The sequence below is a fragment of the Zea mays genome, chromosome 1, assembly GCF_902167145.1.
Source record: "Zea mays cultivar B73 chromosome 1, Zm-B73-REFERENCE-NAM-5.0, whole genome shotgun sequence".
NCBI classification, from domain to species: Eukaryota; Viridiplantae; Streptophyta; class Magnoliopsida; order Poales; family Poaceae; genus Zea; species Zea mays.
In genome coordinates, this window is record NC_050096.1 from 243447366 (window position 1) to 243471782 (window position 24417).

At 52.8% G+C, this 24417-nt stretch overlaps 2 protein-coding genes across 2 annotated transcripts; one reads left to right on the plus strand and one right to left on the minus strand.

Moving 5' to 3' along the window:
- Window positions 1–1271: 1271 nt before the first annotated feature.
- LOC103643529 (expansin-A31) lies at window positions 1272–2703 on the minus strand. Its single transcript, XM_008666703.3, has 2 exons — window positions 2492–2703; window positions 1272–2335 (listed from the first exon to the last, which is right to left on the minus strand). The coding sequence occupies exons 1-2, from the start codon at window positions 2697–2699 to the stop codon at window positions 1704–1706; spliced, it is 840 nt and encodes a 279-aa protein (XP_008664925.2). The 5' UTR covers window positions 2700–2703; the 3' UTR covers window positions 1272–1703.
- Window positions 2704–9799: 7096 nt separating this feature from the next.
- Window positions 9800–11087, plus strand: LOC103643530 (expansin-A31). The gene is made up of 2 exons (XM_008666704.3): window positions 9800–10097; window positions 10202–11087. Exons 1-2 carry the CDS (start codon window positions 9971–9973, stop codon window positions 10831–10833), a joined length of 759 nt encoding a protein of 252 aa, XP_008664926.1. The 5' UTR covers window positions 9800–9970; the 3' UTR covers window positions 10834–11087.
- Window positions 11088–24417: the final 13330 nt, after the last annotated feature.

Consider the following 24417-nt stretch of genomic DNA (forward strand, 5'->3'; position numbering starts at 1 on the left):
AGGTTTGATAAGGATTCATCCTACTAATATGGAAAAAATAGATCACTGTTGAATCGATAAAAATCCATCATTCATCATAGGTATATCACTACTAGCATAAATATTTAGCCAATAGTGTTGCTCAAATCAACACTACGAGTTGATGTCCTAAATTAGGAATGATGTTGAGAATATCACTGCCAGTTAAGAATACAAACTGATTGTGATGTTCTATATCACTGTTGGTTTAGTAGAATCGGCAATGATAAAAAAACCAACATCACTATTGATTTTCTTTTACCGATTCATGGTGATAGAGGATTGTGAACCGACAGTAAAGACAGTCTGAGGTATTAAGAAACACTAGTGCAACCAACTAAACAAGATCTAGTTTAAGTTGAAGAGGAGCAAGCATGCCCCAGACCAAATAAGCCTAGGTTGGATTGGGGGAAGCAAGCTTGGGTTGCTCAGACTTGGATAACTAACAAGCCAAAAATGAAATGGGATCCAAATGCACACACTACTGGAGAATATGGCTTTGATCCAATAACTTTTCTTCCGGTTGATTTAAATCCGATATTAAAACTGGCTTCAGTGTCAGTTTTAAATCTGGACATCCATGCAAAAGCTATTAGTTCTAGTTGTTGTCTTCAACCGGTACTAATATTAGGTGATTTATTACTAGTTCAATACAAGAACCGGTACCAAAATATTTATTACCGGATCTACCACAAAACCACGACTAAACCTTAAATCTTTAATACCAGTTGGTGGTGTACTAAAGATCCCACGTCTGGCTCAAAAACCAGAGATGCCTCTAGTACCTTTTTTTTGTAAAAACCAATACTGAAAGGTATATTTTTTTGCCAGTGTAATTGGGATTCCCACCAAAATTAGATAAGCACCGGTTCTTTTATAGAAACCGGTACTAAAAGTGAAGCATTCAGTACCGGTTTCTAACTAGGGATCTCCTCTATAAATGCAGCCCTCCCCCAAACCTTTCTCATCCATGAGCACTGAATAAGTTGAGTAAGTGTCACTAAGTATGTCACTCTGATTGTGTACCACTGAAAGTTTAATTTTAAGTGTGTTGGGTGTCATTGCAACAGTGATGCCAAGTCCCATGAGTATCTTTTACACACACTCAAAATAATATCCATCCATATTTTTCTTTTTTGTTTACTATTTGATTTTTCTGTTTTATATATTTTTGCATGTGAACCATCGTCACATTGGTCATCATGGATTGGAAAAGATATTGAAAAATGAACCAGCACTTAGTCGGAAACCAATTTCGGTAAAAAGCTGAATTCCGATAGTGACACGTTATGTGTTTAGCTGGGAACAGGGCAACACACTGCAGGTTTACCCTTTCCTGGCCTGATGGAACTAAGATGTATCAACAGTATGCAAATTCATAGTCTGCACATTGTTGGTAGAACGACTTTGTATATAATTCGGTGTATATACCCATACGATGTTAAGAAAAAAATGTGTTGTAAAAAGCAATCTGGTGTACGTGATGTCACCGACCCCCTTCTCTTTTTTACATCCTATTCTTCCATTTCCTCCGCCAGCAGCCGGAGCATCAAGTAGGATGGGCGTCAATCCGGGAGTCGCCGGCCGACACAAGCAATGATACAACGGCAAGAAGCCAACAAGTGTATTTAGGTCTCCGTCAGAATCAAGAGAATGCCCTCGGCGTCGGCAGCGGGGGGTCTTAATTAGTAGTAGAAATTCAGGTTTGTGCCGAAGGTCTGTCCGAACTGCCACCACCCAGGCGCGACGTTCCAGAACTGAATGTACTGCCCGCCGGTAGTGCTGACGGCGAAGCTGAGCCCCTGGCCGACGAGCCCGGCGAGCGCCTGCCAGTTTGCGCCCCAGTTCCTGGACATCTGAATCCAGTTGGTTCTGTCGCCCTTCACCCAGGCGGCCCCCACGGAGCCACTGCCTCCGAGGTTCTGGATGTTGACGAGCAGGAAGTACTGCGAGCCGGCGAGGCCGAAGCGCACTCCGCCGGTGCGCGAGCACTTGACCTGCTGGTACAGCACCGGGATGATGCCGCCCCCGAAGATGCCGATGTTCTCCCACGCCGGCTGCGACATGTCGAAGTGGGGGCGCCCCGGGCCGCACCACCCGCCGTTGGGGAGCGCGTAGTTGGCCGGGCACAGGTTGGTGGCGGAGACCGTGATGGAGTTGCCGGGCTTGCAGTACTGGCCGCCCGGACGCGTCCCGTCGCAGGTGATGAGGTAGCACTGCCCGCAGGACGCGCCGTCGTTGAACAGGGTCGGGCTCAGCGCCGCGGTGTTGACGCCGTACCCCGCGTTGTACAGGTTGTCGTACCCGCATGCGCCACCTGTGTGTGTCATCGATCGTATGTATATCATAGTTAAACAAACATGCATGCATCAGCAACCACATGTATATATACAGCAAATCTTTAATTAGTACGTTCATATATACGTACGTACACAAATAATGATCATAATTGGATGCATGCATTCTTAATTACCCATCGTCCCGGACGCGTCGACTCCGCCGTAGAAAGTGGCAGTGCCTTGAGACCAGTCGGCGGCGGCGGCGGCGAGGCACGCCGCAACAACCACCGTGCACAACATGAAGGAACTAGCCATTTCAGATAGAGAAAAGGTGTGTGTTTTGGGAAGGAGATGAGCTAGGTGACCGATCAGGATGTTTGCTGCGGGAATGATGCATGGCATTGGGATACTACCACTGCTTAAATACAGGAGGCCGGTGCTCATCAGGCTAACCGAAGGTAGGAGAAAGACTTGATCAATCACACGATAGGTGGAGTGGAGGTTTAGGGTGTGCCACAAGCAGCTGTTAGGAGAAGAAAACAATCCGTGTGTTCCCTTGGCAGCTCTAGAGAGCGGTGCATCATCACGGACGTGGATGGGCTAAAGCTACCAGGAAACTAGACTTCTGACTTTGCCATGGGAGTTAATCATACAGATGCTGGCCTGAATCAGCAATTTTGACTTCTGTTTTCAGGACTTTGCCGTGAGAATTAATCAGCTGATGATGATTAGACTAAGTTTGCTACTCAGTCAAGAAGATTCGCACGGTATAACGGTCCATCAACTAACCCAAGTTCCCTTCACATTGCTTGTTGACAATGCAAAAACCCTCTTCGGTGCACGTTCTGTGGTTCTGAAGATTGAACAACGGCGGATCACAGGCGTCAAGTTGCATTTTCGTCGGTTCAATCTCATTCGCAAACCAGATTAAAAGGGATTAGTCTGGGTAATTATTTAAATCTTAGTTATGCTTCGAAAAAATATGATTAAGCACCATATGAAAAGCTTATGAAATTCTACAAGGCCCATATGCTTCATAAAAATATGATTCATTCTAATAATTATAATTTAGGCAGAAATTAAGTAAGCTAATATGATTATTTATATAGAATAAATTTCTCCTGCCTTTCTCCAAAACTATTTTCATGTTGTCTGAGTCCTGTGAAAACCCCTTGTAGCCCCCAAAGTATATATAATTATGTATAAGTCCTTGAAACCTTAAAGCTTCATAACTTTTGCATTAAAAATCTATTTTGCTCCATTCAAGTTGCATTAGCATTATAAAACATTTCCTACATGTTAACAATGTTATTTCACAGTGTCACATGTTTTAGGTAATTAATTAAATGTTGGTTTAATTAAGGACATTGAATTAGCTTTTAATTGAAACTAAGCTAGGGATTTAACCCTTCCCTTTTTAAGTAAGTGTAAATGTAATAAATGCCAACTTAGACGCTTGTAACCTCATTAGATATTATGAGTCCCTGAAAACCCTATTTTATTCATCATTATTGTATATTAATTTCTTTCTCAATGAATTTTGAACTATAGGCTTATAATAATGTTTAGAAACATTTTATAATAATGTAGCCCCATCGTATGCCCTTTCAGAGTGGGGTTAACTTACAAAGTAATGAAGGGCTTGCTTTGTAAATAAAATGTGGCCCTAGTGTTTTGTTTTACTCATAACTAACACACCAAAATTGTAGTCTAGATGGCCTATAAAATTTCATAGTTGATGCAAAACTTTTTCTAAATATGGTTTGCTCTATTGCATATGTTTGGTGTACTATTCGTTTTGTTTTCTAGTCTATTGAATGCATGTTTGTATGACGTAGATAACGAATAGTTTGTGGAGTCCAAAGGAGGTGCAAATGAAAACCCTGAGAAATAATTTGATGAAGGAAAGTATCATCCGACCAATTTATGTCCTACTTCACATAAGAACTTAAATTCCAGCATAACATGATCAATCTAAGGATGACTAGTTTTCTCTTTTCCATGTCCTTATTTATCTATGGGAATGGGCTCTGATGTTTAGCTTAAAAATAGCGCTTTAACATAGTAATTAAACATGAAATAGATATACAGTACCAGGAGGCTTGGGCTATTTCCCAAATGTTTCACCGTAAGGATCGATTCATTGAGTGACCACCGTGAAAAAAAGTGCAACCATGAGGGTGGAATGAGACACACTTATCTGATTAATTAGAGGTAATTATGGTATAGTTTGCTTCGCCGTCGTGCCGTCAATGGGTCTAGGGCCTAATCCTCGCTCTACCAAGGATGGGTGTTGAGGTTCATTCATTTGGTTTTTGTTAGTCACCACCTTAGGTAACTAGAATGTTCTTTGCCGAGTGCCCGAGATCTAGCACTCGACAAAGATTTTTTGTTTAAAAATATACTTTACCGAGTGCCATAGATATAACACTTGGCACAGAGAGCTTTGTCGAGTGTCTAGTGTCCCCTAGAGGGCACTCGACATAAATGTTTTAAACTTTTTAAAAATATTTTACCGAATGCCCCCTTAGAGGCGCTCGACAAACCATTATTTTGTCGGCTGTCTTTCTTGACACTCGACAAAGTATATTTGTTTTTTTCTTTTCCCCAAAACTTTGTGTTGTGTGTTTCTACATTATATAGACCTACATGTTCAATTTTGCCACAATTATTAAAATGTTTGCTATAACTATTAGATTTAGTTCGTTTAATTGAATTTCTTCGGATAATTCAGATTTAAACTGCAAGCCACTCGAAAAATAGAAAATGATGAATGTGAAAATGATATTCATGTTATTGAGCATAAGTTACGGTCTATTTGAGAAACATACCATAAATTTAGACACCATGTTCATGAAATATGGCCGCAAAGTTATCCAGTTGTTTTAAAATTGTATAAAACACAAACAAAATCAGAAAATCATTAAACTTATCGACATGTCCTGATATCATATGTAGAGTCTGTGATTAAAATTTGACATGGTTTCGTGAAAGTTGTCATGCACTATGTGTACAAATCTAGCCGACCTCCATAGAAGTTTTATGATTTCATGTGAAATTTGGCTTGGTTTGTACACATAGTGCGTGACAACTTTCACAGTTTTGGAAAAATATTGTAGTATTCTTAAATACTCCAGTACTATATACCGAATGGAGTTTGGCAAGCTAGTTAAAAATCTTTGTTTTCAGACTAAAGTATTGCAAATACTGTAGTTATTTATTTTAAGGTATTTTAAACTTAGGTCTGGACTTCAATTTCTAAAGCTGTAGTATTTTAAACGGTTGTATTATCATGACTAAAGTAAACTATATTATCATTCCAAAAACTATGTTTTCAAAAACTTTATTCCCAAATAGGGCCTTAGGTGCGGTAGGTGTACGAGTAAATACCGTACGACTATTTTCTGAAGCGCTAACTCTAGCTAGCTGATTGCCTTTCTTGATGGCATGGGCCTTGCACATTTCAATTATTAGTTGAAGCAACGCCCCTAACTACTAACTCATCATGCATATGTGTCCCAAGGATCGAGGAGCCATTTGGCTAACCGGGATAGCCGGTAATCGGTCCCAGCCGACTAGTTCTTGGTATCAATTTTGAGATTTGAATTTGAGATTTTTTTTTATAAATTTTGAAAAAAAGTTAATGCCAAGTTTTGCATAAATACTATGGATTATTTCATGATTTTTGGCTAAAACCAAATTTCAAAATACGCAATTGAATTTAAACTAAAAATCAAACAACAATCAAAAAAAGAAAAAAAAGAAAAAGTCTTCTAACTAGGTCGAGGTCCATGCGGCCCAAAACACACGTCTAATACCCTAAATCGCACCGTCACTTGCCCAAGCTACTTTCTCTCCTCCCCTAAGCCGCATCCACCCAAGATCCACTCTCGTTCGCTGCCGGAGGAGACATAGCCGGCGTGAGTCACTGGCTAGCCGGCCTGCTACATCGGTTAACCGCTTGGGTGCCTGCTCGTCCGTTTGAGCAGTAAGCCACTTCTTTGTACCGATTAATCACTCGGCATCACCGACTTATCGAACACGCTACTCGGTTAGCCGAGCACCATGCGGTGGCGTTTTGGGATGACGAGCCGCTGGTTAGAAGTGGTTAATCGATCTTGAGGAGTGGCTAGCCGGGCGAGTAAGCCGATTAATCGGCTGATAATGCTAATTTGTCGGCCTACAAGTAGGAGCTAGGGTTAGAGAGTTTTTCTCCCTTTTCTCTTCAAATATCTTGAACATTGCACTGGTATTTGCAATATATGGTAATTGTACTTGTAACAATAGTTCATGTTATTGCTATTTTCAGGGATGTCAGATCGGTCCGATCGGATCAATCCGGTTTGGGAACATGGGGACAATATATAACCCGGTTTCAAGTGCATGTATTGCAAGAAACGGTGGAAGGGGGGAGGTGCTACACGTTTCAAGAAACACCTTGCATCGTGTGGGGGCGGGAATGTGCAAGGTTGTCGCAACATTTCACTAGACACTGCCGATTACTTTTGATAGGAGCTTGACAAGGTCCATGATAAAAGGAAAGAAAGAGTAGCGGAAGAGGCACGAAAGTTGGAAGTGGTGGGTTCGCATCATAGTTCCGATGATGATGATGATGATGAGTTACAGGCCACAATGCGTGCGTCGAGAGGAGGAGGATCTTAGGAGGCTGCTCGCACGAGCTGTGGCATGTATGAGTCGAGTGGTGGCTCGTCCCAAGGTGGTGTTCGTGCCGCGTTTGGGAGAATAGGTTCTAGGAAGGAGAAGCCACATATGCTGCAGACAAGGATTAATACAGGTCCGTTCTCTAAGGCAGGAAAGAATGTGGTCCATTTTGTTGGTCAACAGTGGACTAAGTGGTTCCATGCGGAGGCGATTCCAGGGCATAAAGCTAACGGTCCATATTTCATCAATGCATTCAAAGAGACACAAAACATGGTGAATGGGGATATATATTTTATCATTTTCAATCAATGCCCAGACACTACAGGAGTTTGAGTGCTATAGAAGAAAGCAAGGAGAGTTTGTTATGAAAAACAAGCAAGAAAGGAAAGAAAGCAGTGGCTAGCGATGATGAGACCGATAGTGGTGATAAAAGTCCACAATACCAAGAGTCTGTCGATAGCAGTTCAGTGACATCTTCTGATGATGCTGGTGGTGGTGCTGGCGATAGAGGTGGTGGTGGTGGTGGTGCTGGTGGGTCTCCGATGGCTCCGATACATTTTGCAGGTACCATTACATTTTGTTCCGATACATTTTGCAGGTACCATTACATTTTGTTCTCAATAAATTAATGATTCATATCTAACTATATTTTCGTAACTATGTAGGGGAGTCCTGGTACAAATACGTTACACAAGACCAAGATCACGTCGTACCTAAGGAGCGTAGGACCACTCACACAGGGATCAAACGACAAGGCCTACAACAAGCATATTGGACCCCCGATTCTAGCAACGAAAGAAAAGGTTCATCTTCACCCCTACTTCCCTATGTCAATTATTTGATTGGTGAGGTAATACAACAACCAATAAGGTGGGTGTACGAATGGGAGGACACTGAGTACTACCAAATGTTGGTGAAGTTGTGGAGTACGACTTCTACGTGGACCGGTCAGACTTGGATAGAGTACAAGCAACAGTTTATGCGTCGGCAAGGTATTATGTTGCTATCAACGGAGGAGTACAATATGGCACAAGCACAATATCAGTGGAATGCACCCTGTAGGAATGATCTTTGACGGAGACTGTATTTGTATCTTCAATGTTGTTTGTGAACTATGAAACAATGTCATGTAATGTATTTGAACTGCTAAATATTGTTATTGGACTTATGATAATATTTGGCGTCATCTTTTGTTCAAATTATGGGACCTCAAGGTGCTTTATTTGCAAAAATAATATGGCTCTGTTTCTTCTTCTATGACACCGGATTATGGCCAGGAGTCGATTGATCGGCCTTATCGGTTGATTTATTGGTTTCAAACCGTTTAGAATTCAAAACTTGGGTGATTTCGATTTTGGCCGATTCCTACCGGTTTTCATCGATTTATCGCGATTAATCGGTATTTTTACCTTGCAACCAATTTAGTGAACCCTGATGTCTCCAGCAGGCCGTGTAAACGACTGTGTAAAGTACTATTTTACAATATAGATTGTGGTGTTTGTATAGTGGAGTTTAGAATAGGGAGTCTACTGGAGATAGCTTAGATCATGATCTGCATGGACTCGTTTATTAGAATGGTAAGAATATACTGTATTTCATTTGGTCATGTATAATTCAAGTTATACTCTCGTCTCAAAATGTAATTATTTATAGCCTTATTTTTCTGTCTATATTTGAATAAATTATAATAAATATAGACGTACATACAAACTACATCCATATATTAATTAATGAATATATGTTTAGTCTAAAATGAATCATATTTTAGGACGGAGGGGGATTATTTATGTTGTAGATAACGCGCTATGCCATACTGTCTACCAAACTCTGATCTCTCTTGAGATGTTGAAAAGAACAATATAAGCACATGGTCTTATAGGTCAGACTAACCTCTATTTGCAATTGAAGCGCAAAATTGGTTCTGCGTCGGCTAAATCGACAACCTACAATACTGGAAGAACCTCCAACACTCTTAGGTACGGTAGGTGCGAGTAAATACCGTACGACTATTTTCTGAAGCGCTAGTAGTTAACTCTAGATTGCCTTTCGTGATGGCCATGGCCTGCACATTTCAATGATTGATTCAAGCAACGCCCCCAACTACTAACTCATCATCGATCTGCGTCCAATCTAACTAGCTTAGCTAGTTGAATTTGTCAATAACCGGTGGATTATTCGTAGTTAATGGAACACACTCATTATTAGGTGATGATCTGCATGGACTCGAAAGCCTGCAATTGTTTATTTACGGGATATTCATAAGCAACTTCAGTGGTCAACTTGCTGGAGAACAAGGCTTAATTTGCTAAGGCAAGTTACTTGTGTTTTTTTAAGAATGATAAGGGCTAGTTTGGCAGCTCTATTTTTCAAGAGATTTCTATTTTCTTAAATAAAATTAGTTCATTTCCCTTTTAGAAAATAAGAATCATTTTTAGAAATGGAGTTGCCAAATTAAACTTGCCCTAAGAATGTATTTTATTAGGTCAGGTAAAATTCAAGTTTTGCAAAACCTGATCAAGAATTAATCAAATTATACGCATGTGTATCAATGGCGGTGATGGTGGCACATCTCCTCGATCAATGGTCACAAGGTTTTTTTAATGTTCTGGAGCGGTTGCTATGAAGAGCAGAGTTTCAACGAACTAATGTGAAGAGAATTTCGGTTAGTTGATTGTCCGTTGATAATTTATAATACATTATACGATAATCATTAGCTAGCATATGGAAACAAGAACTAAACTAAAGCAATCGTCCATGATTAATTCCCTGCCCAAAGTCAAGCCTTGGAGCTTAGCTATCGTCGTGCATGAGGCCATGGCGCCATGCCATACATGAGCTACCTATCGTCAGTTGCCGTTCTGCCCTCCGGCAGTTAGCCTCTCTGGTCCTCCTCCAGCACTAGTATTTAACAAGCACTGGCCTGCAGCCAACGGCATGCATCTCATCTCATCGCACAAGTCCAGAACACGGTTATTGATCTCCATTGCCAGTCCACATCAACGGTCGTCGTCATGAAAATGAACATGTCCCTGGTTCTGCGCGTAGCCTTCTCGGCGTGCCTGGCTTCCCTCGCCGCCGCGGGCTGGTCTCCCGGCACCGCCACATTCTACGGCGGAGCCGACGGCTCCGGCACCATGGGTAAGCTAGCTAGCTCTGGATATACCTGTACTACTCATGCACAAGCGCTATATATGCACACTCCGTTACTAACTACATCTGCACACACGACGGTTGGCATGCAGGCGGCGCGTGCGGGTACGACAACCTGTACAACGCCGGGTACGGCGTGAACAACGCGGCACTGAGCGCGACGCTGTTCAACGACGGCGCGTCGTGCGGGCAGTGCTACCTCATCGCCTGCGACACGTCACGTCCGGGCGGCCAGTCCTGCAAGCCCGGCAGCTCCATCACGGTGTCTGCCACCAACCTGTGCCCGGCCAACTACGCGCTGCCCAACGGCGGGTGGTGCGGGCCGGGGCGGCCCCACTTCGACATGTCGCAGCCGGCGTGGGAGCACATCGGCATCTACGGGGCCGGCGTCATCCCGGTGCTGTACCAGCAGGTCAAGTGCTCGCGCACCGGCGGCGTGCGCTTCAGCCTCGCCGGCTCGCAGTACTTCCTGCTCGTCAACGTCCAGAACCTCGGAGGCAGTGGCTCCGTGGGGGCCGCCTGGGTGAAGGGCGACAGAACGAACTGGATCCAGATGTCCAGGAACTGGGGCGCCAACTGGCAAGCGCTCGCCGGGCTCGTCGGCCAGGGGCTGAGCTTCGCCGTCACCACCACCGGCGGGCAGTACATTCAGTTCTGGAACGTCGCGCCTGGGTGGTGGCAGTTCGGACAGACCTACACCACGACCCAGAATTTCTACTACTGAAACCTGCAAGCAGCAGCGAGTGCTTGGATCTTCCTGTCGCCACAGCCAATTCTTGTGGTTCGGTCAAATGAAATGCCAAGGCTGGGAGGTCCTCACCTCATCAAGGCCTGCTGTTAATTTATTTCAACGTGTTGTACATATATTTGTTCAACTTTAGATATTTCTTTCAAAGTTGTAGGTATGTACGACACACACTATATATATACATGTATATGATTTCTGAGAACATGCATTTACACATGATGTTCCATTCAGAATCCTACTGGCCACGCACAACAGTAAATCCAAAAAATCCCGACGACCTAAGCCATCATACATAAGCTCTACACCATGAGACATATAAATTATTTCCTCCTGGCCCGAGACGGCAAGTGTCCGTCAGTTTTAAAAGTTCTGAAATAATCTTATATCCCACGGTAGCCGTCGGAGCTAGGATATGTCCGACCGTCCACAGACACCGTCGGCAGTATAGTCGGTTAACGACCATAACGGTGTTTAGTGGGCCCTTCACGCACTATGTCTAACGACCGGCATGCAGACCATCAGACATAATAAGCTTATCATCGACGGACATGTAGGCCATCGGATATTAATTTAATTTATGTTCGACGACTATACGTGACTGTTGGATATTATTTACTAACGTCCGATAGCCTGCTTGTGGCTGTCGAACATAATGAATTTCAGGGAGGTCAAAATTCTTCATGTTTTTATTCATTTCCAAAATATACATTATCGTAGCAATAAATATTCATATTTCACAACCATTACACAGCATATATCCACAAACACATGCATCCACAACCACAGACACATAGACATACATTTTCATATTCACAACACACACTTTGTCGACAAAACAACATTCACAACCACAAAAATATATCTGACATCTCATTCACATGTCAGAAAGTTCCACACATCGAACTTAGTCGATCCACATTGATATAGTTCCAAATTCATTTTAATGTCATAATTGTCGGCGTTTCGAGACCGGGGGGTCCCTGGGCCGACGAGTGAAATGTCGTCGCGTGCCCCAGCCCAGATGGGTCGGCGCGAGACGGAGCGCGAAGGGGGGAAGAAAGGGCAGCCGGAGCGAGAGAGGGAGGTGGAAATCCCGCGGCCTTCGTGTTTGTCCCGCGCCCAGGTCGGGTGCGCTTGCAGTAGGGGGTTACAAGCGTCCACGCGGGAGAGGGAGCGAGCGGCCTCACGCGAGCGCCTGTCCCGTCCTCTTCCCCGCGCGGCCAACCCTCTGTAAGAGGGCCCTGGTCCTTCCTTTTATAGGCGTAAGGAGAGGATCCAGGTGTACAATGGGGGTGTAGCAGAGTGCTAACGTGTCTAGCGGAGGAGAGCTAGCGCCCTAAGTACATGCCATCGTGGCAGCCGGAGAGGTTTTGGCACCCGGTTCGTGTGGTGTCGTGGCCGTCGGAGGAGCGCTGAAGCCTGGCGGAAGGACAGCTGTCGGGGCTGTCGAGTCCTTGCTGACGTCCTCTTGCTTCCGTAAGGGGGCCGAGAGCCGCCATCGTCATAGAGCGTGCGGGGCGCCATCATTACTTTGTCTGGCGGAGCGAGCCAGATGGGACACCGGTCTTGTTTCCCGTAGCCTAAGTCAGCTTGGGGTAGGGTAATGATGGCGCCTCCTGTTGACGTGGCCGGTCCGCGCCCTAGGTTGGGCGATGTGGAGGCTCCTCCGAGGTCGAGGTCGAGTCTGTCTTCCGTGGCCGAGGTCGAGTCCGAGCCCCTGGGTTGGGCGAGGCGGAGACTATCGGCTGAGGCCAGGGTCGAGTCCGAGCCCTGGGGTCGGGCGAAGCGGAGTTCATCGTCTTCTGGGGCTGAGCCCGAGTCCGAGCCCTGGGTCGGGCGGAGCGGAGTTCGCCGTCTTCCGGGGCTGAGCCCAAGTCCGAGCCCTGGGTCGGGCGGAGCGGAGTTCGTCGTCTTTCGGGGTTGAGCCCGAGTCCGAGCCCTGGGTCGGGCGGAGCGGAGTTCGCCATCTTCCGGGGCTGAGCCCAAGTCTGAGCCCTGGGTCGGGCGGAGCGGAGTTCGCCGTCTTCTGGGGCTGAGCCCAAGTCCGAGCCCTGGGTCGGGCGAAGCAGAGCTTCCTATGGTGCCTGAGGCCGGGCCTGACTGCCTGTCAGCCTTACTCTGTCAAGTGGCACAGCAGTCGGAGCGGCGCAGGCGGCGCTGTCCTTCTGTCAGGCCGGTCAGTGGAGCAGCGAAGTGACTGCGGTCACTTCAGCTTTGTCGACTGAAGGGCGCGCGTCAGGATAAAGGTGTCAGGCCACCTTTGCATTAAATGCTCCTGTGATTTGGTCGATTGGCGCGGCGATTTGGTCAGGGTTGCTTCTTGGCGAAGACAGGGCCTCGGGCGAGCCGGAAGTATGTTCATCGCTGGAGGGGGGCCTCGGGCGAGACGAAGATCCTCCGGGGTCGGCTGCCCTTGCCCGAGGCTGGGTTCGGGCGAGGCGTGATCGAGTCCCTCGAATGGACCGATCCCTGACTTAATCGCACCCATCAGGCCTTTGCAGCTTTGTGCTGATGGGGGTTACCAGCTGAGAATTAGGAGCCTTGAGGGTACCCCTAATTATGGTCCCCGACAGTAGCCCCCAAGCCTCGAAGGGAGTGTTAACTCTCTCTTGGAGGCTTTTGTCGCACTTTTTTGCAAGGGGACCAGCCTTTCTCGGTTGCGTTTTGTTCCGGTGGGTGCGCGCGAGCGCACCCGCCGGGTGTAGCCCCCGAGGCCTTGGAGGAGTGGTTTGACTCCTCCGAGGTCTTAATGCCTCGCGCAATGCTTCGGCTGGTCTGGTCGTTCCCTCATGCGAGCTGGCCGTAGCCCGGGTGCACGGTCGGGTCCCAAATTCTCGGGCTGGTATGTTGACGCTGTCAACGGTTTGGCCGGAGCCGGGTTTGCGAGAGCAGCCCCCGAGCCTTTGCACAGGGCAAGAGGACGGTCAGGGACAGACTCGACTTTTTTACATACGCCCCTGCGTCGCCTTTCCGCAAGGAGGAGGGGGGAAAGCGCCATGTTGCCCTCGGAGGGCACCGAACATGGTGTCTCCGGTGAGCTGCTGGCGGGTAATCCGAGTGGACGTCCGTGCCCCATTTGTTAGGGGTCGGCTAGAGGCCCAGAGGCGCGCCCAAAAGTACCTGCGGGTGATCTGCCGGACCCGGTCCCCTGTCGACGGGGTCCGAGGGCTCGATGCCTCCCTCTGATGGGATTCCGTTACAAGATCGTTCCCGCTGGTCTCGGAAATGTCCTAGGGTACCTCGGGAGCGCAGCCCGAGCCTTGGTTATGTATCGAACGTACCCATGGTCATCCCTCGCTTTGTGTCTGAGGCGGTTGTGAACCCTTCGAGGGCCAACCTTCGAACCCCTGATCAGTAGTGGGCACGGAGCCCGAGTGGCCAGAGGCGGCCGTTGAACCCTTCCGAGGGGCCAGCCTTCGAACCTCTGACCAGTAGTGGGTGTGGAGCCCACGCGCTCTGAGGCGGCTGTTAAACCCCTCCGAGGGGCCAGCCTTCGAACCTCTGATCAGTAGGGAGGCTCGGAGCCTGCTTCCTTCACGGAGAAGGATCCTTTTCGGGGTTTCCCCCTTTCTCGGTCCCTGTTGTAAGAGAGAGAAAGAGGAGAAGGAAAAAGGATACAAAATCGAATGACGTGGCGTACCTTTCTTGACGCGGTCATTATGGCGAAGGCGAAGCGTCGCTCGCTTCCCCTACCAGAGGCGCCGCCTTTCCCGCCGCGGAGTTAATGCGACGGGGCGTGCGTTTCGTGGGGCGGCCGTTGCGCGTGCGCGAGCCATTCGAGGAATGGAACACGGGCGCGTCGTCTTCACGCCGTGAGAGAGGGTTCTCTCACTGCCCCAGGATGGGACGTAAGCCTGGCTGACGACATGACCGCTGCTCCCGCCCGCCTGCCGGCCCATTTTTGGCCGCACTGACCGTCGCACCAGGCTGGCGCTGCTGGGTCACGCGCTGGGTCGCCTCGAGTCGCGGTACTGATTCCGCAATCGAGGAGGCGCGGTGGTGGCGCGAGTGGCGGTGCAGTTGCTTGCACGTAGCGACCGGCGTGCCGGTTGCGTGACGCGTGGGCGTGGGCTTCCATGTTGGGCGCGTTGGAAGTCGAAGAGGTGCGCCCACTTGGCGTGGTTGCATGCCACCTGCATGGCTGCCCACCCTTTCGCCCGTTGGTCTGGGCAAAAAGCGGAGGAATGCTCGTAACCGCTGGGCAGTTGCATGCACCGCGCGTGGCGGTTTGGCTTCTTCTGCTCTGGGCCAGCTTGCATGACGTGTGGGACCCAGCCCCCGCGCCGTAGGGGGAGGACCTTGGAGCGTGTTGGAGAAGACTCAGCCCACGACGGCTGGGGACGCAAGTAGGGAGAGTCACCTTTAAAAGGATGGTGACCCCCTTAAAAGGCGACCATGTCTTCGCGCTCCCTCATGCATCGTGTCTTTCCACCTTCCGAGCCCCCGGATGGGGGATGCCCGCAGTCCTTCCGCCTTGTCGTTGGAGGAACGCAACTCCGTGGGAGTTGGTACCTTTCGGCCATCGTTCGGCTTCAAGGATTTTCATCAGTCAGCCCGGCTGCATCCCCTCGCCGGTGGTCACCCAAGACGGTGACCACCAGCCCCTGGGTGGGGAGAAGCAAGCCGGGCTACGATCTTGGTCCCACCCTCAGCTTCAAGGATGTTCATCATCCTCGCTGGGGTGGAGGTCGGGCTGAGCCGGAGCTCTACCTCCGCGCGGGTTCGTGGGTCAGCCTCTCCCTCATCGTTCGAGGGAGAGGGCGCTCACTGGCCCTGTGAGAGGGGCGGACTTCGACAACGCGGGGCTGGTCGACGGCGGGCGTCGTCGGCTTCAGCGCGTTGGGTTCGCCGGCTTGGCTCCCGGAGCCCCCTTCTGCCACAAGGGCGGTTATCACGCCGCGCGCTCGGGAGGACCGCCCAAGACGTCGCGCGCTGCCAGGGCGGCGTTCGTGTTCTGGGGCGGTCCTGCCTTTGCACCGGTACGGCGCCTCCACGCGGAGGTCGGTGCCCCGCGCGTCCGGGAGGATCCGAGTGGGGATCTGCCGGTGGGCTGACGGCCCCTGTCGTCGGTGCCGAGGCGGAGGCGGCTCGAGAAGTCCCCGTCGCCGACGGGATCACCGCCACCATCTGCGCTTCGGGCCTCCGGCTCTTTGTACTTGTCCTCGCCCCTCGAGCGTCGGCGTGGGCAAGGACAGGGTTGCAGCGGCGTTCGCCCCGAGGCCATCGCTACTGCAGTTCTGCCACCCGTAGAGGGAGTCGTTGTCGCTGCTGCTGGAGCGGGCGACGGTGAGCCGTCCGTCGGTCTTCTGTCGCTCCGCAGGCCCCCCGATCGAGTGGGGTTGTTCGTACCTGCGGAGGTGGAACCGGAGTTCCGTTTGTAATGGCACCTTGAATGTCGGTCTTTTGTTCATTGTGGCTGTCAGGGCCTGAACATGTATGTATTTTTGGCACAGAGCCGTGTTTTTTTCCTCATTTTCGAGCACTAAGACTCGCCTGTTGGTTGTCTGAACTGCTTCACCAAGCGTGAGTCGCCACGTGCAAAGGTGACGAGTGAGGTATCCGTATCCCGGAGGCGTAGGAGTCCCTCGGCTCGGTCGGCCTTGCTGTCCGAGGCTTCTCTTGTTTGGTTAAAGGAACCCCTCGCCCGCTCTTCGATGAGCCGAAGCCAGGGGTAGCGGTGTCAGCACGGACAGAGGCAGAGTTGGCTCGAAAAGAAGACTTGGTCGGCCGGAGCCTGGCCGGGTCGTCCGTTAGCGGGACCGACGCCGGAGTTGATCTGCCGAGGCCTCGGGCCGGGCTGATGTCTTCGAGGGACAGCTGGCCGAGGCCTCGGGGTGATCGGCCGAGCCGCCTGCTCGAGCCGGATTCTTGGGGGAGACCCTGGCGGCGATGGCCCGGGTGTGATGATGAAGTCGTCCTTCAGAGTGGAGATCCTCGGACCGCGTCGCCGTCTGAGGCTAGGCCGGACCTCGCTGAAGGTGTAGTTGACGCCGAGGGTGCTGCTGCTCCCTTCAACCATCAAGATCCGAGCCTGCAGGATCGGATTATCTTGTAGCGTGTGTTTTCTGCGGCCGCCGAGGCCCAAACACATCCTCGCCGTGTTGTAAAGCTGCGCTTCTTTTCCTCTCGTTTCGAGTATCTGGACTTTTTCGTCGGTAACAGAATTGTCTGTGCGAGCGAGAGTTGCTTTTCACGGAAGGTGATGAGTGAGGTATCCGTATCCCGGAGGCATAGGAATCCCTCGGCTCGGTCGGCCTTGCCGCTTACGCGCACTCTTGCCCGTCCATAGGGTTCTATCACCGACGCAGTCGAGAAGGCTCGAAGAATCGCTTCGACAGAGGAGCTTTCAAACGTGAAGACTTGTTCGGTCCGCGGAATCACTTATCCGAACGTGAGTTACTTATCGTAGAAGGTGATGAGTGAGGTATCCGTATCCCGGAGGCGTAGGAGTCCCTCGGCTCGGTCAGCCTTGGCTGCTTACATGTACTCCGCCGTTTTCAGGATCCACTTTCGAAGTAGTCGAAAAGCACGAAAGACATTCTGGCAGAAAGGATCTTTTTTTCGAGGAAAATTTCGACGCAGAGGGGGTTCCCCCCTTTTAGCCCCCGAGGGAGGGTTGGGCTTTGCCGAGGCAAGCCTGACCCTTCCTTGATGACTAAACTTTGCGTGGGAGCGAGGTATATGAACAACTTGAAAGCATCTTAAGGGTAGAAGCGACGTAGCTGTTGGATGTTCCAAGCGTTGCTGTAGACCTCGCCTTGACGGTTGGCCAGCTTGTACGTTCTGGGCTTCAGAACTTTGGCGATGACGAACGGCCCTTCCCAGGGAGGCGTGAGCTTGTGCCACCCTCGGGCGTCCTGTCGCAGCCAAAGCACCAGGTCGCCCGCCTGGAGGTCTCAGGACCGGACCCCTCGGGCGTGGTAGCGTCGCAGGGACTGCTGATACCGCGCCGAGTGTAGTAAGGCCATGTCCCGAGGCTCTTCCAGCTGGTCCAGCGAGTCTTCTCGACTAGCTTGGTTGCTTTGGTCGGCGTAGGCCCTCGTCCTCGGGGAACCGTATTCTAAGTCTGTGGGCAAGATGGCCTCGGTCCCATAGACCAGAAAGAACGGCGTGAAGCCCGTGGCTCGGCTCGGCGTTGTCCTCAGGCTCCAGACCACCGAGGGGAGTTCCTTCATCCATTGCTTGCCGAACTTGTTGAGGTCGTTGTAGATCCGAGGCTTGAGCCCTTGTAGAATCATGCCGTTGGCACGCTCTACTTGCCCATTCATCATGGGGTGAGCCACGGCTGCTCAGTCCACCCGGATGTGGTGATCCTCGCAGAAGTCCAGGAACTTTCTGCCGGTGAACTGGGTGCCGTTGTCGGTGATGATGGAGTTTGGGACCCCAAAGCGATGGATGATGTTGGTGAAGAACGCCACCGCCTGTTCGGACCCGATGCTGTTTAGGGGCCGAACCTCGATCCACTTGGAGAATTTGTCGATGGCGACCAACAGGTGCGTGTAGCCCCCGGGTGCCTTCTGCAAGGGGCCGACGAGGTCCAGACCCCACACAGCGAAAGGCCAGGTGATGGGTATTGTCTGCAGAGCCTGAGCGGGCAGGTGGGTCTGCCTCGCGTAGAACTGACACCCTTCGCAGGTGCGGACAATTCTAGTGGCGTCGGCCACCGCCGTCGGCCAGTAGAAACCTTGTCGGAAGGCGTTTCCGACGAGGGCTCGAGGTGCTGCGTGATGGCCGCAAGCCCCCGAGTGTATCTCTCGTAGGAGCTCCTGGCCTTCGGCGATGGAAATGCATCGCTGGAGGATGCCTGAGGGGCTGCGGTGGTAGAGCTCCTTCCCGTCCCCCACCAAGACAAACGACTTGGCGCGCCGCGCCAACCATCGAGCTTCGGCTCGGTCGAGGGGTAGCTCTCCTCGGTGGAGATATTGCGGGTACGGGGTCCGCCAGTTTCGATTAGGCGTGACCCCGCTTCGCTCCTCCTCGACGCGCAGTGCCTCACCCTCGGGGGCCGAGGGTGCCTCAGGCTGAACCGAGGGTGCCTCGGGCCGAGCTGAGGGTGCCTCGGGCCGAGCCGAGGGTGCCTCGGGCCGAGCCGAGGGTGCCTCGGGCCGAGCCGAGGGTGCCTCGGACTGAGCCGAGGGTTCCTCAGGCTGGGCCGAGGGTGCCTCGGGCTTGGGCGTGTTGTCGATCTTGATGGAGGGTTGATGTAGGTCTCGAGAGAAGACGTCCGGGGGAACCGTTGTTCGCCCCGAGGCTATTTTAGCCAGCTCGTCCACAGTCTCGTTGTAGCGTCGGGCGATGTGGTTGAGCTCGAGCCCGTAGAACTTGTCTTCCAGGCGTCGAACCTCATCGCAGTAGGCTTCCATCTTTGGGTCGCGGCAGTGGGAGTTCTTCATGACTTGGTCGATGACGAGCTGCGAGTCACCACGAGCGTCGAGGCGTCGGATCCCTAGCTCGATGGCGATGCGCAACCCGTTGACCAGAGCCTCGTACTCAGCCACATTGTTGGACGCCGGGAAGTGGAGGCGTAGCACGTAGCATAGATGCTTTCCAAGGGGCGAGATGAAGAGTAGGCCTGCGCCGGCCCCTGTCTTCATCAGCGACCCGTCGAAGAACATGGTCCAGAGCTCCGGTTGGATCGGAGCTGTTGGGAGCTGGGTGTCGACCCATTCAGCCACGAAGTCCGCCAAGACCTGGGACTTGATGGCCTTCCGAGGGGCGAACGAGATCGCTTCGCCCATGATTTCCACCGCCCACTTTGCGATTCTACCCGAGGCCTCTCGGCACTGGATGATCTCCCCCAGGGGGAAGGATGACACCACAGTTACCAGATGAGACTCAAAGTAGTGTCGCAACTTCCGCCGCGTCAGGATCACTGCGTACAGCAGCTTCTGAATTTGTGGGTAGCGGATCTTGGTTTCGGACAGTACCTCGCTGATGAAGTAGACTGGCCTCTGAACGGGCAATGCATGCCCCTCTTCTCGTCTCTCAACCACAATCGCGGTGCTAACCACCTGAGTGGTCGCGGCGACGTAGATCAAGAGGGCTTCTCCGGCAGCGGGGCGCACCAAGATGGGCACGTTCGTGAGGAGCGCCTTCAGGTTCCCGAGGGCTTCCTCGGCCTTGGGGGTCCAAGTGAAGCACTCGGCCTTCCTTAAGAGGCGGTACAGAGGCAGGCCTCTTTCGCCGAGGCGTGAGATGAAGCGGCTCAGAGCCGCAAGGCATCCCATGACTCTCTGTACGCCTTTCAAGTCCTTGATGGGCCCCATGCTGGTGATGGCCGCGATCTTCTCTGGGTTGGCTTCGATTCCCCGCTCAGAGACGATGAACCCCAAGAGCATGCCTCGGGGTACCCCGAAGACACACTTCTCGGGATTAAGCTTCACGCCTTTCGCCTTGAGACATCGGAATGTCACTTCAAGGTCGGAAAGGAGGTCGGAGGCTTTCCTCGTCTTGACTACGATGTCATCGATGTAGGTCTCGACCGTCCGGCCAATGTGTTCGCCGAACACATGGTTCATGCATCGCTGGTACGTCGCGCCTGCATTCCTCAAGCCTAACGACATGGTGACATAGCAGTACATGCCGAAGGGTGTGATGAAAGAAGTCGCGAGCTGGTCGGACTCTTTCATCCTGATTTGGTGATACCCTTAGTAGGCATCGAGGAAAGACAGGGTTTCGCACCCAGCAGTGGAATCCACGATTTGATCGATGCGAGGCAGAGGGTAGGGAACCTTCGGACATGCTTTGTTTAGACCAGTGTAGTCTACACACATCCGCCATTTCCCTCCTTTCTTTCTCACAAGCACAGGGTTGGCAAGCCATTCGGGATGGAATACCTCTTTGACGAACCCGGCCGCCATTAGCTTGTGGATCGGTGATGTTGGGCAGCTCGGTGCGCTGCTTCGAGAATCGCCGGATGTAGTCCCGGAGAGACTCTCCCGGCTGCTGCCGGCAGCTTCGTAGGTCCCAGGAGTTTCCAGGGCGCACGTACGTTCCCTGGAAATTGTCGGCGAAGGCTTGGACCAGGTCGTCCCAGTTGGAGATCTGCCCCGGAGGCAGGTGCTCCAACCAAGCGCGAGCGGTGTCGGAGAGAAACAGGGTGAGGTTGCGGATGATGAGGTTGTCATCGTCCGTTCCACCCAGTTGGCAGGCCAGCCGGTAGTCTGCGAGCCACAGTTCCGGTCTCGTCTCCCCCGAGTACTTTGTGATAGTAGTCGGGGGTCGGAACCGGGTCGGGAACGGCGCCCGTCGTATGGCGCGGCTGAAAGCCTGCGGACCGGGTGGTTCGGGCGAGGGACTCTGATCCTCCCCGCTGTCGTAGCGTCCCCCACGCCTGGGGTGGTAGCCTCGGCGCACCCTCTCGTCGAGGTGGGCCCGACGATCGCGGTGATGGTGCTCGTTGCCGAGGCGACCCGGGGCCGCAGGCGCTGTGATGTGCGTGCGCCCGGTGTGGACCAAGGCTTCCCGCATGAATCGGGAAGTCGCAGCTCGATGTTCCGAGGGGTACCCCTGCCTTCGGGAGGCGGAGCTCTCGGCCCATCGGACCGCGACGCCCTCCAGGAGATTCTTGAGCTCTCCCTAGATTCACCGCCCCTCGGTGGTTGATGGCTCCGGCATCGCGCGGAGAAGCATTGCTGCGGCAGCCAGGTTCTGGCCGACCCCACTGGAAGCGGGTGGCGGCCTCACCCTGACATCGTCGGCGATGCGGTGATGGATACCCTGGGGTAGATGGCGCACTTCTCCGGCCGGAGGTTGGCTCGCCCATTCTTGCCCGACGTCCCGGCGGATCGGCTCAAGCGCTCCTGCTCCCTCGTCGAGCCTGGCCGGCACCCCACGGATTTGCTCGAGCTGTGGGTCATGACCCCCTGCCGGAACGGGGACCACAGCTAGCTCCCGTAGGATGTCAACGCGTGGCACAGGCCTAGGGAGATCACCGTTCTCAGGCATACCGAGATGGTTGCCTTCGGAGGGACCCCCTAGATCGACGTGGAAACATTCACGACTTGGGCCACAGTCCTCGTCGCCGAGGCTGCGGCTACCGTCGGAACAGTCGGAAAGGCAGTAGTCGCATGCGGTCATGAAGTCCCGCATGGCACTGGGGTTGCCAAGTCCAGAGAAATCCCAACAGAAGTCGGGCTCGTCATCTTCCTCGGACCCCGAGGGCCCGTAGGTCGAGACGTCCGCGAGCCGGTCCCAGGGTGACCGCATACGAAACCCAGAGGGTTTGGACTCGCCTCTGCGAGAGCGTCCGCCAAAGCGAAGTCGCTTGGCGGGTCGAGGCTGAATCCAAAGGGCGTGAGATGGGAACCGGTGGGTACCTCTTGGTCAACGGGCGGTGACGAAGTCACGTCAGGGACTGACTGCATCGTCGTCTCAGGTACGAGGGTGACGCCTAGCAAGCCTTTCGCGAGCGTGCTGGCGTCGTCCGTTTGCTCGGAATTGGCGTGTCGCGGGGAGACGATGCTCGTCTTCGTCTCAAACGCGAGGTCGATGTCCGACGTGCCCCCCGTTGGGGCACCGGCGCCATCGACTTGCTCGACAGCCGACGAGGTGCCACCTCCTGCTTGGCCTTGGTTGCCCCGCCTCCTCCTCCGTCGGCGGGGGAGAGGGCGGGGTGAGCTCAAATGTTGCTCTTCCACCACGCGGGGAAGACGTCGCCGATTCCGTCGCCGACGGGCGAGCTGTCGGCCGCCATTGTTGCTATCGCACGGCGGGGGAAGGAGTATCATGTCGTAGCTGCCGTCGAGGGACATGAACTCAAGACTCCCGAAACGGAGCACCGTCCCGGGCTGGAGAGGTTGCTGGAGACTACCCATCTGGAGCTTGACGGGAAGCTGTTCGTCAACACGCAACAGGCCCCTACCTGGTGCGCCAACTGTCGGCGTTTCGAGATCGGGGGGTCCCTGGGACGACGAGTGAAATGTCGCCGCGTGCCCCAGCCCAGATGGGTCGGCGCGAGACGGAGCGCGAAGGGGGGAAGAAAGGGCAGCCGGAGTGAGAGAGGGAGGCGGAAATCCCGCGGCCTTCGTGTTTGTCCCGCGCTCAGGTCGGGTGCGCTTGCAGTAGGGGGTTACAAGCGTCCACGCGGGAGAGGGAGCGAGCGGCCTCACGCGAGCGCCTGTCCCGTCCTCTTCTCCGTGCGGCCAACCCTCTGTAAGAGGGCCCTGGTCCTTCCTTTTATAGGCATAAGGAGAGGATCCAGGTGTACAATGGGGGTGTAGCAGAGTGCTAACGTGTCTAGCGGAGGAGAGCTAGCGCCCTAAGTACATGCCATCGTGGCAGCCGGAGAGGTTTTGGCACCCGGTTCGTGTGGTGTCGTGGCCGTTGGAGGAGCACTGAAGCCTGGCGGAAGGACAGCTGTCGGGGCTGTCGAGTCCTTGCTGACGTCCTCTTGCTTCCGTAAGGGGGCCGAGAGCCGCCATCGTCATAGAGCGTGCGAGGCGCCTTCATTACTTTGTCTGGCGGAGCGAGCCAGATGGGACGCCGGTCTTGTTTCCCGTAGCCTGAGTCAGCTTGGGGTAGGGTAATGATGGTGCCTCCTGTTGACGTGGCCGGTCCGCGCCCTAGGTTGGGCGATGTGGAGGCTCCTCCGAGGTCGAGGTCGAGTCTGTCTTCCGTGGCCGAGGTCGAGTCCGAGCCCTTGGGTCGGGCAAGGCGGAGACCGTCGGCTGAGGCCAGGGTCGAGTCCGAGCCCTGGGGTCGGGCGAAGCGGAGTTCGTCGTCTTCCGGGGCTGAGCCCGAGTCCGAGCCCTGGGTCGGGCGGAGCGGAGTTCGCCGTCTTCCGGGGCTGAGCTCAAGTCCGAGCCCTGGGTCGGGCGGAGCGGAGTTCGTCGTCTTCCGGGGCTCAGCCCGAGTCCGAGCCCTGGGTCGGGCGGAGCGGAGTTCGCCGTCTTCCGGGGCTGAGCCCAAGTCCGAGCCCTGGGTCAGGCGGAGCGGAGTTCGCTGTCTTCCGGGGCTGAGCCCAAGTCCGAGCCCTGGGTCGGGCGAATTGGAGCTTCCTATGGTGCCTGAGGCCGGGCCTGACTGCCTGTCAGCCTTACTCTGTCAAGTGGCACAGCAGTCGGAGCGGCGCAGGCGGCGCTGTCCTTCTGTCAGGCCGGTCAGTGGAGCGGCGAAGTGACTGCGGTCAATTCGGCTCTGTCGACTGAAGGGCGCGCGTCAGGATAAAGGTGTCAGGCCACCTTTGCATTAAATGCTCCTGCGATTTGGTCGGTTGGCACGGCGATTTGGTCAGGGTTGCTTCTTGGCGAAGATAGGGCCTCGGGCGAGCCGGAAGTATGTTCGTCGCTGGAGGGGGGCCTCGGGCGAGACGGAGATCCTCCGGGGTCGGCTGCCCTTGCCCGAGGCTGGGTTCGGGCGAGGCGTGATCGAGTCCCTCGAATGGACCGATCCCTGACTTAATCGCACCCATCAGGCCTTTGTAGCTTTGTGCTGATGGGGGTTACCAGCTGAGAATTAGGAGCCTTGAGGGTACCCCTAATTATGGTCCCCGACAATAATCAAACTACTATGTTTCAAAAGTGTATATCAGTCGTCATATGGTTGATTAGAGTTATGGCC